General features: G+C 44.0%; 3 protein-coding genes across 7 annotated transcripts in view; 2 read left to right on the forward strand and 1 right to left on the reverse strand.

The window, feature by feature from the left end:
* LOC110489276 (zinc finger and BTB domain-containing protein 12) overlaps positions 1-1342 on the forward strand; it is a 16181-nt gene extending 14839 nt beyond the window's left edge. For all 3 annotated transcript variants that reach the window (XM_090228201.1, XM_090228200.1, XM_090228199.1), the window contains one exon: positions 1-1342. This exon is cut by the window's left edge and continues 2 nt beyond it. In XM_090228201.1, coding sequence (XP_090084327.1) covers positions 1-1075 — 1075 coding nt within the window. In that variant the 3' untranslated portion in view covers positions 1076-1342.
* A 405-nt stretch (positions 1343-1747) lies between these two features.
* On the reverse strand, positions 1748-5466 carry LOC110487610 (negative elongation factor E). 2 transcript variants are annotated; one of them, XM_090228203.1, is made up of 11 exons: positions 5021-5466; positions 4352-4437; positions 4022-4094; positions 3769-3914; positions 3483-3560; positions 3250-3287; positions 2863-3146; positions 2577-2721; positions 2366-2420; positions 2191-2293; positions 1748-2106 (listed from the first exon to the last, which is right to left on the reverse strand). In XM_090228203.1, exons 1-11 carry the CDS (start codon positions 5055-5057, stop codon positions 2033-2035), a joined length of 1119 nt encoding a protein of 372 aa, XP_090084329.1. In that variant the 5' UTR covers positions 5058-5466; the 3' UTR covers positions 1748-2032. The 2 variants fall into 2 exon arrangements, with proteins under 2 accessions (XP_090084329.1, XP_036826875.1); XM_036970980.2 differs by lacking the exon at positions 5021-5466 and adding an exon at positions 4774-4876.
* The window catches only part of LOC110515118 (superkiller complex protein 2-like), a 33716-nt gene continuing 21597 nt past the window's right edge, over positions 4820-16938 (forward strand). The window contains exons 1-17 of one of the 2 annotated variants that reach the window (XM_036970976.2): positions 4820-5083; positions 5464-5585; positions 5747-5868; positions 6046-6163; positions 6378-6495; positions 7405-7479; positions 7780-7833; positions 7948-8111; positions 8251-8412; positions 8594-8739; positions 8948-9094; positions 9356-9440; positions 9564-9670; positions 12103-12249; positions 12660-12756; positions 16257-16469; positions 16697-16807. In XM_036970976.2, the coding sequence (XP_036826871.2) occupies positions 5071-5083; positions 5464-5585; positions 5747-5868; positions 6046-6163; positions 6378-6495; positions 7405-7479; positions 7780-7833; positions 7948-8111; positions 8251-8412; positions 8594-8739; positions 8948-9094; positions 9356-9440; positions 9564-9670; positions 12103-12249; positions 12660-12756; positions 16257-16469; positions 16697-16807 (2001 nt within the window). In that variant the 5' untranslated portion in view covers positions 4820-5070. Of the gene's footprint in view, positions 5084-5457; positions 5586-5746; positions 5869-6045; positions 6164-6377; positions 6496-7404; positions 7480-7779; positions 7860-7947; positions 8112-8250; positions 8413-8593; positions 8740-8947; positions 9095-9355; positions 9441-9563; positions 9671-12102; positions 12250-12659; positions 12757-16256; positions 16470-16696; positions 16808-16938 lie in introns of those variants that run through there. The other variant, XM_090228198.1, reaches the window with a different exon arrangement.

Genomic DNA, 16938 nt, shown 5'->3' on the forward strand with positions numbered 1-16938 from the left:
GAGGGTAACAGAGGAGGATGTTTGCAGGGAAGATTATGACATGATCCGGATGTGCATGGAGGGTGAGCAGGAGCTGGAAGAGAGGCGAGAGGTAGAGGAGGGTGGTGAAGAAGCCACAGAGGGCCATCAGGGGGGCCAGTATCCAGATACGGACAGTGTCATAGTGGGAGGGGACGACGTGACCCCAGCCGAAATGGCTATCCGCATCAGCAGCTTCGATAGGGAAGGGCTCCGCGCCTGGAGGCGGCGACTCACCGACTCACCGAAAGTGGGCCGGGGGAGGGGCTTCAAGAGGAAGCGTGGCTCGTACCATGAGAGGGAGAGGAGACCTCTAGGTATGCAGTACCAGGAGGCGTGGCGTATGCCCACTGGGGCAGAGATGATGCAGAGCTTCGGCCTGGACTTCAGCCAGGAAGCCACGAGGTCAGCGTTCCCCTCGGGGAGCGAGCTCCCACGGCTAGACTACGGGATGGAGGACTCTCAGGGAGAGGAGCTGGTTCCTCGGGATGGGAATGGGCCGGTCCGCTACAGCCTGGACGACCCCAGTGGTGATGGAGGGGAGGGTAATATGGAAATGTCGGCTGTGCCAACAGGTGGTGATGAGGCAGGGGATGAGTCTGTCGCAGTGGTAGGCTCCACCTCCAGCACAGCGGGGCCGGTGGCTTGCGAGCAATGCGGCTTGACCTTCCCCTCTGCCCACTACCTGGCCGTCCACTCGCGCGCCACCCACTTGCTGTACGTGTGCCCCTGCTGCGGCAAGCACTTCAACCACTCCAGCAACCTCAACCGCCACATGACTGTGCACCGCGGTGCCAAAGTCCACCGCTGCCAGCTCTGTGACAAGACATTCACGCAGAAGTCCACGCTGTGCGATCACATGAACCTGCACAGCGGCGAGCGGCCCCACTGCTGCGCCTACTGCCACTCACGCTTCGCCCACAAGCCGGCACTGCGGCGCCATCTCAAAGAGCAGCACGGGAAGACGACCGCTCAGAACAGCCTGGAGGCACAGGCCGAGATGGAGAGAGTGGCAGGGGAAGGAGAGGGAGACACTCAGGACAGATTTGACTTTTGACAAGGACACTGTCCAAAGTGTACTCTCATTGACTAAGCATTACAGGTTGCGGTTGGAGGTTAAAGAGGGGTTATTCAAGCAGGCGTGCCTTTTGCCCTAATGGCCAAAGAGTGGTTTTGAGTGTGCCTTCAGACTTGAGGGTTGGAAAAGGGGGAAACTGTCCTACACGGCTGTGGTTCTGAAGGACTGAAGTTGTGTAAACCTCAGTTTTCGATCTGTCTCATTTGTAACTCACTGGCTGACCAATAAAATATTTGAATTTGTGTATGACAGGGTGAGCTTCTTAAACACTGGATGTTGGTACATACAGCCTGATTTGTAGTGTGTAATTACAGCTACACACTTATTTGTAACAACGTGTACTTACTATTAAGACACTTCATTTAAAGAGGGATCCAAAATACAGTAGGCTCAGTCATTCCATCACAGAGGACAAAAGTAATTTGCAATGCATGCTTACTCATGACTTGAAACACTTGTGTACTGTTGTGCATGAAAAGACATGTGACTTGGTGTGCTCAGCAGACATGCTAATGTAAGTACATCTCTGCACTGTATGTGAGACCTACAACAATGAGACAGATAACACAATAGTCTACACTGTATTACATTGATACAGTGCCAAATCTAATTGGCCCCTTTGATTCAAAGCAAGACAACAAGATGAACAAATGTATTGAAGTGATTTATTGAGCTCCCCAAAACAATGAATCCCCTGGTTACAAGAGCAAGACCAGGCCACCATGCCAACCACAATCTCTTTTCACGTGGTCATTGCCATGTATAGAAAGAACTGTAGCACCTACTCAACAACTGACACGTGGTTCCGTATCGGGCTAACAGGCAATCAATGACAAACTCAAAATGCAATATAGAAAAAAAGCATACAAACAAAGCTAACACTAAATCATTGATGACTACTCCTTACAGATCTCCAATGCAGCACGCCCATCCAGCTCATAGGAAATCCTCACTGTACACAACCTGGTTCCTCTTGTCTCGGTAGGAGCCTTTGGCACTGTTCTGCACAGCTGGGAGAGAGAGAATACATGAATCCAGAGTTGACACTGTCACACTGCTTGTTATTCTGATCTGTGTTTGACTCAGATATTTACCCAGAGTGGCCCAGACAGATTTGCCGGTGGCTGCCTCCAGCATCGGCTGCTTCCTAGCGATGCTGACTTTTATGGGGACATCTCCCACTGTGCTTCCATTCAACTGGGAGAAGAGTGTATAGATTATAGGTTTTACACTATAATGAATTAAGTTGGGAGCTAGAGCTATACTTACCTCTGCTACAGCCTGGTCTGCAGACTCCATCTTTTCAAAGGTGATGAATGCACAGCTAGAAAGAGAAAAACAGGGTTGTGTTCATTAGCCATCAAACAACAAAACAGTAAGGGACTTACTGGACTAGTTTTCAATTGCAAAACATTTCAAAACACAATCGCACACTGCCACATGGACGTAAAATCTCAACATTGTAGTTATGTAGCCCTACTTGCGTTGGGAGTCCATGGACAGGTCAATGATGGTGCCATGTTGGGAGAAGGCTAAGCGCAGGCTGTCCTCCACAAGGCCAGTTCCATACACATACACCGTGTTCCCCTTCCTCACCCCCCTCCGCTCCGGGTATGAGTCTGATCCTGAGAGGGAGAGAGAAGATAAGGGGGAAGAAAAAAGTAACATTATTTGCTCTTTGAACTTGTATTTTGATTGGAACATCATTTTAAGAATGCCAGTGATTAAAGACATGAAAGACAGAAGTTCAGTAAAATAATATTCACGTCTGAATGGTCCGTCTCGCTCGCGTGACTCTCTCTCTCCTCCCCTTTCCCGGTCACGCTCTCCGTCCCGGCTCCTGTCTCTGTCGCTCCTCTCGCGGTCTCGCAGCTCTCTGTCCCTGCCCCGGTCGCCGCTGCCCCGGTCTCTCTCCCTCTCTCTGTCACGCTCTCTCTCTCTGTCCATCTCTCGGTCTCCTCTGTCTCTCTCTCGCTCTAGGTCTTTGCTGGTGGACAGGCCGCCTCCCTCCTCCTCATCATGAGCTGCTCGGTCGCCTGGAGTGATGAAGCTGTTGGAGAGCCACAGAGGAAATTATTTTAAACCGCCTTATACAGAGAACCAGTGCAGAAAACATGACCTACTCTATTATTCATCAGAGCTTTTAGGCTTACCTCTCGTACAGAGATTTTCTGTGGGCTCTTTTGCCAGCCTGAAGTAGAAATGTCAAATGTAAAGTAGCAGCATCAGTTCTCAATAACAGGTTTTTTCAAAGTCACTGGTTCTGTGGCCACAATACAGGCAGACAGCATTGGTAAAATACTGTACAAGCATGCCATTTTGTAGGTAAAGTACATCAATTCATTGGATGATTTTAAAATGGGATGTCATGTCATTCTCACTTTACCTCAGAAAGCTCATCATCTGTGGACATGCTCCTTTGGAATGGTTGGAAAGCCACAGGGCCTGGGACTTTCTCTGGATCCTGGTAAACGGAAAGAAAATATAACAAATCATTACTAGACCATCAGTTTATAAGTTTGACTTCCATCAGACTAGTGTATGTGTCAATTTTAAGAGGCATTTGCGCCTGTCAGCTTTATACATAATATTAATGTATATTCATTATATAATGTATATTCATGATCAATTGCTACATTACACATCCTTACATATTGCATGTTGTATCTTACCTTGAGCTTGATCTCTAGCGTTCTAGAGCGCTTAAAGCCAGAGTTCTTGTTCTCTGACTTGATGGCACTGATGGCCCCAGACTTGATCAGCATCTTCGCCTGCTCTGTAGCTGTCGCTGTATCTAGCACAGGCTGGTCTGACAAAGCTAGAGGACAGAGAAAGGAGATGCAACTTAACCAACTTAGACCAAATATCTGCTTAGTAATACAGTTTTAAAGAGTTAACTTCTTAAAGTGAAGACAAAGCCCATACTGCGCTTCAATCCACTCTGATTGGTCTGACTGGTTGAACTCTGCTGCTTCTTCAAAGCCAGCAGGGCCTTTTTCTATAGGTGTGAGGAGAGAGCGAGAATAAGAGGTGAACAATCAGAGTTTGGTAACATAATAATGATGATATCTAACTTTCAACATTATGCGTGTGATGATGGCTGACAGGTGAATATTGATTTAATAAAGGCCTACCCCTAACCACATCTGCAAACGTGGGTGCAGTGGCACATCTCATAGTCAGCAGCAGGATACAGTTACATGGATAGAGTTCTCTCTAGTCAAGTGGAGTGAGGAGATTCTTTGAGTTTCTCACCTTTTTCTTGAGTTTGGCATATTTCTTCTGCAGAGACTCCTCTTCCTCTGTCAAGGAGCTTGGGAACACCACCATGTTGTACCCAGCTGGAAAGCATTGTGAAAAGGGACCAGAATAGTGGACACATTTGCACGTCAATACACGAGTGTGGTTGAATTCAACTCTATAGCATGAACTCAAAAACGACCATATATACTTTGTTCACGACCACAGCGGTTTCTCTTTCTACATTCTGCATGCATCTGACATTTTAAGCGTTACGTTAGATTGTTAGCTAAGGCTAGTTAGCTACTTCTACATTATGTATTACACAGGGCAGTGGAAAGTATTCCATTGCTTATCAACAATACGGCAATGTAGCGTTCAGACTACAGCAATTCATAAAGATACTACTGTATTTAGAAATGTAATTACGTTGTTACCTCTATAACCTTACTGTAGCTAATTTTAATCACTCGCTCCTTCATGAACACAAAAACAAAGGCGCATGAATATGACGTATAATGTTGGTAGGGGTGCATGAATAAAAATTAAAAAAACTATTCGACCCGCTAAATTGCAGGAATAAGTTAATTATAAGAAATGCATGGCATACACTTGACAACAGTTAGTAAAATAATGCATTAATATTGAGATATTTATCGTATTACATTTGGCAATTATACCTACTTCCCGCACACCAAACTTGGCCATTTCCGACTTTCATCTGCGGTGGAGAAATGGAAAGAATAGGTAAAGGACAATTAAACGATAGATAATATTTACATTTTCAGTTAATGCATTAGGCATACGTTTAAGACCATTGCTGTAAGCTTTGTTTTAAAGTAACTTGCTAGCAGTACAGTTTACTGGCGAATATGACAGTTTGGGTTAGCCTAGCTAACGTTAACCACAGTAGCCAGCTCAGCTGTCATTCATGTAGCAGAAATGTAGTCCCTCCCAACATGTGCAACGTGTTATAGGCAGAATCTTATCAGCAAAAGCAGTACATGATGACATTGCAATATGTGTATGTGCATTAGTATATACAATGGACTCTATTGTATGATAGAGGACAGTCCACAGAAACTAGGCTATTCATCTCAATCCCATTTCTCTCTCTCTCTATATAGATCTGCCCGCTGTGGGCCCCACAGACCTCCCTATATCCCTGCTGGAGATGGGTTGCTCTGGCAGGTTTGAGCTCATCACACATCCACATCCCAATGACCAGCCTCTGCCTCCACAAAGTTCGGTCAGTATGAGAGTCAGTGTGTGGTTGGATTCATATCTGAAAACGACAATTTCTACAGATATGAAAAGGACTGCCAAGCAAAATATTCCATCTAACTCTCTATTTGTCTAAGTTACGTTTTTACAGTAGGTCTCACCTACTTACAACTATTTTATCTACAGCTCCCTCATGGACTCCCTCCCACTAGTGTGAGCCTGGAGACAGAGGTAGAGAAGCTCTTTCTACGCGACCCTGCCTGGCTTCCCATTCACGATACCGATGCTGCCTTCCATAGGTTTCTGAAGTGAGTATGCTTACATTTCTTATTAGGGTTTTTACATCTTTACTTTTTATTGCTTTGATGCAATGTAAATCTTTCTTTGGAAGCGGTGTTTATAAGGGGAATTCAGTGGTCCAGATGAGGCCGTGGTACCAAATGGTCACAGAATTAACTTGCGGTAACAGACTTGTTTTTCTCTAGGCTGGCTGAGAGAGATGTTCATATAGACTCTCTTCTCCATTGTGCTCTGTCTCCTCTGCACTCTGGCATCTCAGTAGTCAGAGATCCAACAACAGGAATGTTGTTGGACTTCACTGAGGTACATACTAGTGTCAGATCTTACCTAGCTATGCTGTCTTAGTCTCTGTGTCCTAATCATACAGCTATGATCATGATGTGACTCAATGGGAACATTCAAAATTGTAGCACTTCCCTGAGTGGGGATCTACTAATCTTATTGAAAGGTCTACTTTGATTTTCATACACATTTTGCATCCCAGTGTCATTAAATCTCCCTCTCACTCTCTATCCAGGTGTTACTGGGGGACACAGGCATCTCTGCTAAGAATTCTATGTCCCTGCAACGTCCACCAAACCCTAATCCCTCTGAGAGCCTACGAGGAAGCAACACCAACTACCCGTTTTTGCCCGGTGGGTCTGACTCATTACCAAAGTATATTATCAGAGCTATATATACTATATATACAAAAGTATGTGGACACCCCTTCAAATTGTCTATTTCAGCAACATTCATGCTGACTGGTGTATACAATTTAGCACACAGCCATGCAATCTTCATAGACAAACTTTGGCAGTAGACTGGCATTACTGAAGAGCTCAGTGACTTTCAACGTGGCACCGTCACAGGATGACACCTTTCCAACAAGTCACTTTATCAAATTTCTGCCCTGCTAGATCTTCCCCGGTCAACTATAAGTGCTGTTATTGTGAAGTAGAAACGTCTAGGAGCAACAACAGCTCCGCTGCGAAGTGGTAGGCCACACAAACTCAAAGAACGAGACCGCTGAAGCGCGTAGCGTGTAACAATCGTCTATCCTCGGTTGCAACACTCACTACTGAGTTCCAAACTGCCTCTGGAAGCAACGTCAGCACAATAACTGTTCGTGGTGGGTTGCATGAAATGGGTTTCCATGGCCGAGCTGCCGCACACAAGCCTAAGATCACCATGCGCAATGCCAAGCATTGACTGGAGTGGTGTAAAGCTCGCCGGCATTGGACTCTGGAGCAGTGGAAACTCGTTCTCTGGATTGATGAATCACCATCTGACAGTCTGACGGACTAATATCAGTGCCCGACCCAACAATATCAGTGCCCGACCTCACTAATTCTCTTGTGGATGAATGTTCCAACATCTAGTGGAAAGCCTTCCCAGAATCATTGAATTTGGAATGAGATGTTTGACGTGCAGGTGTCCACATACTTTTTTGTGTATATGGCTGTATATGGCTCTGAGATGTATAATACATGTTTGTTGAAAATTATGTCTTCCCTTAAGTCAAATATAGAATATAAATATGATCTCTTTATGTTGTCACATAGGTGGTATGGAGGAGCTGACACTGGAACAAATCAAGAAGAAATCCGAGCTGGAGGAGGACATAGACTTTGAGAAAGGTGATTTTACATTTCTTTATGGGGTTGAAATGGTGAAGGGGCAATTGTCACACCAAAGACTGTCTGTGCACAGTGAGGGGGGGGAGGGAGGGGGGGGGGATTGCTTTAGAATGAAAATGCAGACAGACGTAATCTTTGAAAGTAAAAAAAACTGTCTGTGTGCTGTTCCCTAGGAACCAAATGGTTCTCTTCAAAAATCAGAATACAGATTTTAGATCTTTTATTGAGCATATGTGTTTCTTGCTTGGTTTATTTCATGTGTATGTAAGTAATATACAGTATGTATTTCCCTTTACCTAGAGTTACTCACAGTGCCCCCTGGACTGAAAGTTGGGATGGACTTCAGTGACAAAGGTTTGAATGGCCATTTGTTCCTAAAGGTAATCCTCTTGGCTTGAACTTGGCTTTAATAAATATATAATATGTTTTCTTTCTTTAAAAAAAATTCTCAAAAAATTCTCTATGAAGATGCCAAAACCACAAAGGGAGAAATCAATCTCCTGTCCCTCCTGTCCACCTTTGATGACATCATAGACTCCCAGCCTGAGGCAGAGGAGAAGGAGAAGGGCCACGGAAGTGGAAATGCACCCAAACTGCCCAGAACCAACAGCCTGGAAGACCTGGGGATCAAAGTATTGAATAAATAGTTTTTGTTGTTGTTGTTTATTGACAAATACAATCTACATCTCAAATGTAGTTTCCCCTCTAACTTAGCTTCTGGGGTTTATCATGTTCATATACTGAAAGGTTGTTGTTTATTTCCATCTGTAGGACTCTCCCTCTACACCTGGGACCACCTCTACAGAGAAGAAATATGGAGGAACGACCAAACCAGCAGGGGACCAGGAGGAGAAGAAGAGATGGGCAATCCCAATAAACATCACCTCCCCCTGCGGTGACTTCTACAAACGTATCCCTAACCCTGCCTTCAAGGTACTGTGCTGTAATGGCAAAATATGATGTTGGTTTGACAAATGAAGTTGAATATGTCGATGATGAATGTGTTGATTAGTCCCTTGTAGTTTTATATTTTTATGACATTATTAGTCTAATCTCTTATTGGCACAGAACCTTGTTCATTCCACAATACTAATGTGAACCCCACGTCTCCCAGTATCCCTTTGAGTTGGATGTGTTCCAGAAGCAGGCAGTATTGAGGCTGGAGGCCCATGAGTCTGTGTTCGTGGCAGCTCACACATCAGCAGGCAAAACCGTGGTGGCAGAATACGCCATAGCACTCTCACAGAAGCACATGACCAGGTGTGTGTATTTACACATTTGTCATGTTCTATAAAATCTTTAATCCAACAGGGTAAAAATATGGGATTTATTAGTCATTCCTGATGTTTTGACCTGAATCATTGAAATGGACGAAAAGGAAATTGAGTGGTTCCTGGTTTTCCATGTTGGGCCATCTAATCGCCTCTGGTGCAATCTATCCTCTCCATCTATTTGCACCTCATGATAGGACCATCTACACCTCCCCCATCAAGGCGCTGTCCAATCAGAAGTTCCGGGACTTCAAGACCACCTTTGGGGACGTGGGGCTGCTGACCGGGGACGTCCAGCTTAGTCCTGAAGCCTCCTGTCTCATCATGACCACTGAGATATTGAGGTGACGTATCATATACAGTACATCATATACATCCCTTAGAAAACATGTCACATTATTATATAACTGTACACATTATATCACACTGTCACATTATACCTCCACGCCTCTAGGACCATTTTTGTTTTTATACAGTCTAATTGAACGCATACCATGGTTATATTTTTACATACCCCTATCCATATAGACCTATACATCAACTTACTAACTATGTAACACTGAGTGTTCCCTCCCTCCCTCCATCCCTCCCTCCCTCTCTTGTAGGTCCATGCTCTATAACGGTTCGGAGGTCATCAGAGATTTAGAGTGGGTGATCTTTGACGAGGTTCACTACATCAATGATGCTGAGGTAACGGCGAAGCCTCACTCTCAAAACCTTCCTCTCTCACTGTTTTAGTCAATCACACGTGTCACTAAATCTCATTCTCTTCTGTTTTCTTTCCCTCCCTTTCTGTCTTTCTCTCCCTATTAGAGAGGAGTGGTGTGGGAGGAGGTTCTGATCATGTTACCCGACCACGTCAGTATTATTCTTCTGAGTGCCACTGTCCCCAACGCTGTGGAGTTCAGTGAGTGGATCGGGTACGTTGTCAACTATTGTCCACTGTTCTCCTGATCACCCCACCATAACACTTGTCATCACCAAACCCAAAGCATGTACACTATATATACAAAAGTCTGTGGACACCCCTTCAAATTACTGGATTTGGCTATTTCAGCCACAACCGTTGCTGACAGGTGTATAAAATCGAGCACACAGCCATGCAATCTCCATAGACAAACATTTGTAGTAGAAGAGCTCAGTGGCTTTCAACGTGACACCTTTCCAACAAGTCAGTTTGTCAAATTTCTGCCCTGCTAGAGATGCCCCAGTCAACTGAAGTGCTGTTATTGTGAAGTGGAAATGACGAAGAGCAACAACGGCTCAGCCGCGAAGTGGTTGGCCATACAAATCAAAATCAAATCCAATTTTATTGGTCAAATACACATGTTTAGCAGATGTTATTGCGGGTGTAGTGAAATGCTTGTGTTTCTAGCTCCAAGAGTGCTGTAATATCTAACAAGTAATATCTAACAATTTCACAACAATACACACAAATCTAAAGTAAAGGAATGGAATTGAGAATATATCAATATTTGGATGAGCGGCATAGCGGCATAGCGGTCAGAGCGGCATAGAGAGAGCGGCATAGAATATAATACAGTATACACTACCGTTCAAAAGTTTGGGGTCACTTAGAAATGTCCTTGTTTTGAAAGAAAAGCACATTTTCTGTCAATTTAAAATAACATCAAATTGATCAGAAATACAGTGTAGACATTGTTAATTTTGTGAATGACTATTGTAGCTAGAAATGACTGACAGGATACTCTCAATTGTGCATCTGTAGAAGTCTGAGGGTTTTAGGTGCCAAGCCAAATTTCTTCAGCCTTCTGTTGCGCCTTCTTCACCACAATGTCTGTGTGGGTGGACCATTTCAGTTTGTCAGTGATATGTATGCTGAGGAACTTGCTTTCCACCTTCTCCACTGCGGCCCCGTCGATGTGGATAGGGGGGTGCCCCCTCTGCCGTTTCCTGAAGTCCAGGATCAGCTCCTTTGTTTTGTTGACGTTGAGTGAGAGGTTATTTTCCTGGCACCACACTCCCAGAGCCTACAGGGAGGAGGTGAGGGCTATCTCGTCATTGTTGGTGAACAGACCTACTACTGTTGTGTCGTCTGCAATCTTGATGATTGAGTTGGAGGCGTGCGTGGCCACACAGTCAAAGGTGAACAGGGAGTACAGGAGGGGGCTGAGCATGCACCCTTGTTGGGCCCCTGTGTTGAGCTCACAGAACAGGACCTCCGAGAGCTGAAGTGCATAGCGCGTAAAAATCGTCTGTCCTCGGTTGCAACACTCACTACCAAGTTCCAAACTGCCTCTGGCAGCAACGTCAGCACAAGAACTGTTCGTCGGGAGCTTCATGAAATGGGTTTCCATGGCCGAGAAGCCACACACAAGCCTAAGATCATCATGCGCAATTCCAAGCGTTGGCTGGAGTGGTGTAAAGCTCACCACCATTGGACTCTGAAGCAGTGGAAATGCGTTCTCTGGATTGATGAATCATGCTTCACATTCTGGCAGTCCAACACATGAATCTGTGTTTGGCGGATGCCGGGAGAACGCTACCTGCCCCAATGCGTAGTGCCAACTGTAAAGTTTGGTGAGGAGGAATAATGGTCTGGGACTGTTTTTCATGGTTCAGGCTAAGCCCCTTAGTTCCAGTGAATGGAAATCTTAACGCTACAGAATACAATGACATTCTTGACAGTTCTGTGCTTCCAACTTTGTGGCAACAGTTTGGAGAAGGCCCTTCCCTGTTTCAGCATGACAATGCCCCCATGCACAAAGCGAGGTCCATACAGAATTGTTTTGTTGAGATCGGAGTGGAAGAAGTTGAGAAGAAGTTGACTAGCCTGCACAGAGCCCTGACCTGAACCTCGTCGAACACCTTTGGGATGAAATGGAATGCCGAGCCAGGCCTAATCACCCACAACATCAGTGCCCGACCTCAATAATGCTCTTGTGGCTGAATGTTCCAACATCTAGTGGAAAGCCTTTCCAGAAGAGTGGAGAATGTTATAGCAGCAAAGGGGGGACCAATTCCATATTAATGCCCATGATTTTGGAATGAGATGTTCGACGAACAGGTGTCCACTTTTGGTCATGTAGTGTATGTTGGGAAAGACACTGTTAAACCATGCATGTTTTCGTGAGTACATGACCTACTGAGTCTAAAACTAGGGCCCAGAGTTTTTCCTATCTCTAGGACCCAGAGTATTTGTTGGTCAAGTCATATGGTTAGAAAAAACTCCTGACCCTAGTTAAAGTACAGTGATGGCCGTTGCTGTGGTCACAGTATGGAGCATGTATAGTGTGTGTTGTGGTTGGCCTGTAGTCTATGAATGGAATAATGTCTTTGAGTTGTGTACAGATGCTTTAGTTTCTCCACTCCCTTCCTATCTCCTCTCCAGGCGGATTAAAAAGAAGCACATCTATGTGATCAGCACAGCGAAGAGACCTGTGCCTCTGGAGCATTACCTGTACACAGGCAACAGCACCAAGACCCAGAAGGAGATGTTCCTACTGCTGGACCCTACGGGCAACTTCCAAACCAAAGGGTAAGTACGCACACACACACACACACACACAGCCTCATAACAGCTTGGATGGTAATCCGAAAATTATCCATACCGACAATTTATCCAGGACATTTTACTGATATCGATAATAAAGATTAGTAACCTTTACTAGAGGAATGTGACGTTTGAAATGAAATGTCTGCTACTATTGCTAACAGGACAATTGATAGCCACTGCATTCAAAGTAGTAGCATTAGTAGTTTTAAAGGTAATATAAAAAGGAACTGGTGCACATTAATGTTGTAAACTTATCGTACAATTTATCATTATCGTGATAATCAGTCAATATATAGTGATAATGCTTTTTGTCCGTATCGCCCAACTCTAGTTGTCATGGAGAGTAAATGTATTGATCACTTTTTAATGTTGGTGGTTTCTTTGTTTTTAAGGTACTACGCTGCTATAGATGCCAAAAAGGAACGCACCAGTAAACACACACAGTCTTTTGGGACGAAAAATCCATCTCAGAACACTACACCTAGTCAGGTACAGAATATCACCCCTAGTCTCTCTGGGCTCTATCTTAACAAACCTAACACAATGGTAAATCTAAGCGTTGGCAGTAGCGCTATAGGTTCGGAGGAGGGGGTGTCAGAAATATTGTTGCTATTTTCACAACTGTAATTGTGGGCACAGTTCCTTGCGGCGGCGCGAAACAGCTGGGTTTTGATGAGTAAACAAGTTGTAGGTGTGTCGAGGCTTGCCCCCTCACTGGTCAATCAGAACCTGCTTCATGGCTAAATATGTGGTTGCTTCAAGTTGTATATTTACGGTCTTTCATGTATTGTGTTGTCATCAACTCCAATTTGAAATGTTAGTCCGTTATAGCCTAGTACGTTAAATAGCCTGGCTCATATTTTCACAATATTTTGAGCATGTTTGCAGTCCTATCAAATTCAAATAAAAACGAAACAACAACTTCTTTCAAATAGGCTATGTCTATATACAGCTGCAGGCACCATAATTGCTGGTTGGTTTTACGGACTTCCAAACTTTTCACAGGAGCTGGATAAAGATCCAATATAAAGAGAAAGGGGTCCACTCTCCCTAATACTGCTTCCAAGTATAATGTTTTATAAACATATTACAACCATCTTACAGATCGCATTCACACTTCTCTAGAAGTTGCATTGCATGTGGGCTCCTGAGTGGCGCAGCAGTCTAAGGCACTGCATCTCAGTGCTAGAGGCGTCACTACATACCCTGGTTTAATCCCGGGCTGTATCACAACCGGCCGTGATCGGGAGTCCCATAGGGTGGCGCACAATTGGCCCAGCGCTGTCAAGGTTAGGGTTTGGCCGGGGTAGGCCGTCATTGTAAAATAAGAACGGACTTTCCTAGTTTTTTTTATTCTGTATATTTATTTAATTGAACCTTTATTTCTCTAAGCAAGTCAAAAGGTAAATAAAGGTTAAATTAAAAAAATGTGGCCACCAGTGTTATTACCTTAAAACCAGGACGGCGAATCATTCTAATAAGTTTGCTTATTTTTCATTTAATTTTATTAAAACCAGTCTGTTTTTTTATATTATAAAATTGTCAGGATAAAAAAGACACAACGCATTGCTGTTGAACCAGCCTGCTTTTATAGTAGGCCATGGGTAAGGGCTTGGGTTCTGAACTTATGAAACGGAAAACAAGCAATTGTTACATGAAAATAACTTCTAAATACAATGTTCACCGGTATTCACAGAGGTTCTCGTCTCTCTTTTCACGATGGACATGGACACATGTAGCCTACATCAAGGAGGGGGGTTTTACACACGTCTAAAATGGAGCTGCATGGCTCAAATAATGTAGGCCTGCCTACAATACATACAGTTCATTCAGAAAGTATTCAGAACGCTTGACATTTTTCACGTTTTGTTACGTTACAGCCTTATTCTAAAAAATATATATATTTTTTTCCATTGTCAATTTACACACAATACATACCCCATAATGACTAAGCAGAACATTCCAGGGTTTTTCTTTATTTTTATTGTTTTCTACATTGTAAAATAATAGTGAAGACATTATCCACTGCTCTGCTTTGAGCCTGCTTCTTCCATCTTTGAATTCAAATTCAATTAAAATCTCCTTCATCGCATACTGGCCCTTTCGTTTTAGGCTACCTTTCTTTTAAGTTTTCATAAATCATAAAATGTGTCCATAAATACTTTGACTTATGTAATGTAGAGATAAGAAGGGAGGGATGTTGAGACATACAGTACCAGTCAAAAGTTTGGACACACCTACTCATTCCAGGTTTATTTTAATTTTACTATGTTCTACTATGTTCAACTATGAAATAACACCTATGGAATCATGTAGTAACCAAAAAAGTGTTAAACAAATTAAAATATATTTTATATTTGAGATTCTTCAAAGTAGCCACCCTTTGCCTTGATGATAGCTTTGCACACTCTTGGCATTCTCTCAACCAGCTTCATGAGGAATGCTTTTCCAACAGTCCTGAAGGACTTCCCACATATGCTGAGCACTTGCTGGCTGCTTTTCCTTCACTCTGTTGTCCAACTCATCCCAAACCATCTCAATTGGGTTGAGGTCGGGTGATTGTGGAGGCCAGGTCATCTGATGCAGCACTCCTTCATTCACATATTGGTCAAATAGCCCTTACACAGCCTGGAGGTGTGTTGGGTCATTGTCCTGTTGAAAAACAAATGATAGTCCTGCTAAGCGCAATCCAGATGGGATGGTGTATCACTGCAGAATGCTGTGGTAGCCATGCTGGTTAAGTGTGTCTTGAACAGACTGTGTCACCAGCAAAGCACCCCCACATCTCCTCCTCCATGGTTCACGGAGGGAACCACACATACAGAGATCATTCGTTCACCTACTCTGCCTCTCACAAAGACACGGCGGTTGGAAACAAAAATCTCAAATTTGGACTCATCAGACCAAAGGACAGATTTCCACCGCTCTAATGTCCATTGCTCGTGTTTCTTGGCCCTAGCAAGTCACTTCTCCCTCTTGGTAGCCTTTAGTAGTGGTTTCTTTGCAGCAATTCGACCATGAAGACCTGATTCACTCAGTCCCTCTAAACAGTTGATGTTGAGATGCATCTGTTAATGAAACACTGTGAAGCATTTATTTGGGCTACAATCTGAGGTGCAGGTAATTCTAATTAACGTATCCTCTGCAGCAGAGGTAACTCTGGGTGTGTGTAGATTGATGAAGATTTTTTTTTTTTTTTATTCATTTTAGAATAAGGCTGTAATGTAACAAAATCTGAATGCACTCTAAATTGAAAGGGAAAGTCAGCTCACAGTTTTGCTCCCCTGAAACTTGATGCTTTAATAAAGCTTTGGTGATTAAGATTCATTTCCAGGCAGCCTCCTGAGCCAAACCCTTTATCAACAGTCTTGACTATTTGGCGATTGCAATGGGCAGGACCCCTAAAACAATTGCCTTCATTGAGAGCAGTTGAGGCCATATCAAATAAAATGAAATTGGAAAAAAAAAAAAAAAACGTTTTAAAAATGTTTCTAAATACATGGAATACAGGCACCAAAAGCGCATTACTCTTGTTCCATGTACAAATGGGCAGTGTGCTTCACAGCTGGATAGGCTGCCTCTGCTGTCAAAATTCATGCCATAACCAACCGCGTTTACCGCTTAAACCAGCTTTTGGTGGTTCTTAAACATCCCTACCAGCACTGCCTGCAATTAGCACTTTGGCACTCAAATATTTCCACCCCTCCCATCTGAGCAAAAGCGAGCTGATAAAAGACAGGTAAATTACCAATCCTTGTGCAAGTTTGAAAATTAACAGGTCGAAATTGCCAATGAACATACATTTGACACTAGCACCGCCTTAATGCCAGCCGAACATAGAGACCTCTCTCTTTTTTTCTCTCTCTCTCGCCAGTCTTTGAACTTCTTCTCTACTTTGCCTTTTCTCCATGAGCCATCTTTTCCCTCTATCATTTCTTTACTCTTTCCCTCTCGCTCCATTTTCTCACCCTTCTATCTCTCTTCACCAGGACCGGGCAGTGTGGCTTTCCCTCCTCCACTTCCTGTCCCAGCGCCAGCAGACCCCCGTGGTGGCGTTCACCTTCTCCAGAACGCGCTGCGACGACAACGCCCGCTCTCTAGCCTCCATGGACCTCACCAGCTCAGTGGAGAAGAGCGAGATCCACTCCTTTTTCCAGAAGAGCCTGAGACGCCTCAGGGGAGGGGACCGCCAGTTGCCCCAGGTAGGGTGCAATCTGGCTGGGGCCTGTTGTCTGGGAGAACTAAGATCTGCCTATCATGTTCTATTTTTCCTTGGAAAATGTTTCATGCAACCATCAGCAATGCAGTGAAATCGGCTCACAGGACTGCAGAATGATTCATTCCATTTTATAGCCAATTGTAGCACGTAGATTGAACTTTTGGACATATAACCTAGGAATTGTTGTTACCAACTCCTCCTATGTTGTAGATCCTGTTGATAAGGGACCTACTGAAGAGGGGTATCGGTGTGCATCACAGTGGCATCCTGCCAATCATGAAGGAGGTCATTGAGATGCTGTTCTCGCGGGGGCTAGTAAAGGTGAATCTTATTGGTCCGTTTTTGAATCAGTGTGACGATTTGTCAATATCTTGAAATGACATGTCTGATTACTAGTCCCAACTAACATCCTCTACCTATGTCATCAACTCAAAATGTATTTAAAGTGCATT

Source organism: Oncorhynchus mykiss, chromosome 30 (assembly GCF_057628025.1).
Source record: "Oncorhynchus mykiss isolate SJ-2025 chromosome 30, ASM5762802v1, whole genome shotgun sequence".
NCBI classification, from domain to species: domain Eukaryota; kingdom Metazoa; phylum Chordata; class Actinopteri; order Salmoniformes; family Salmonidae; genus Oncorhynchus; species Oncorhynchus mykiss.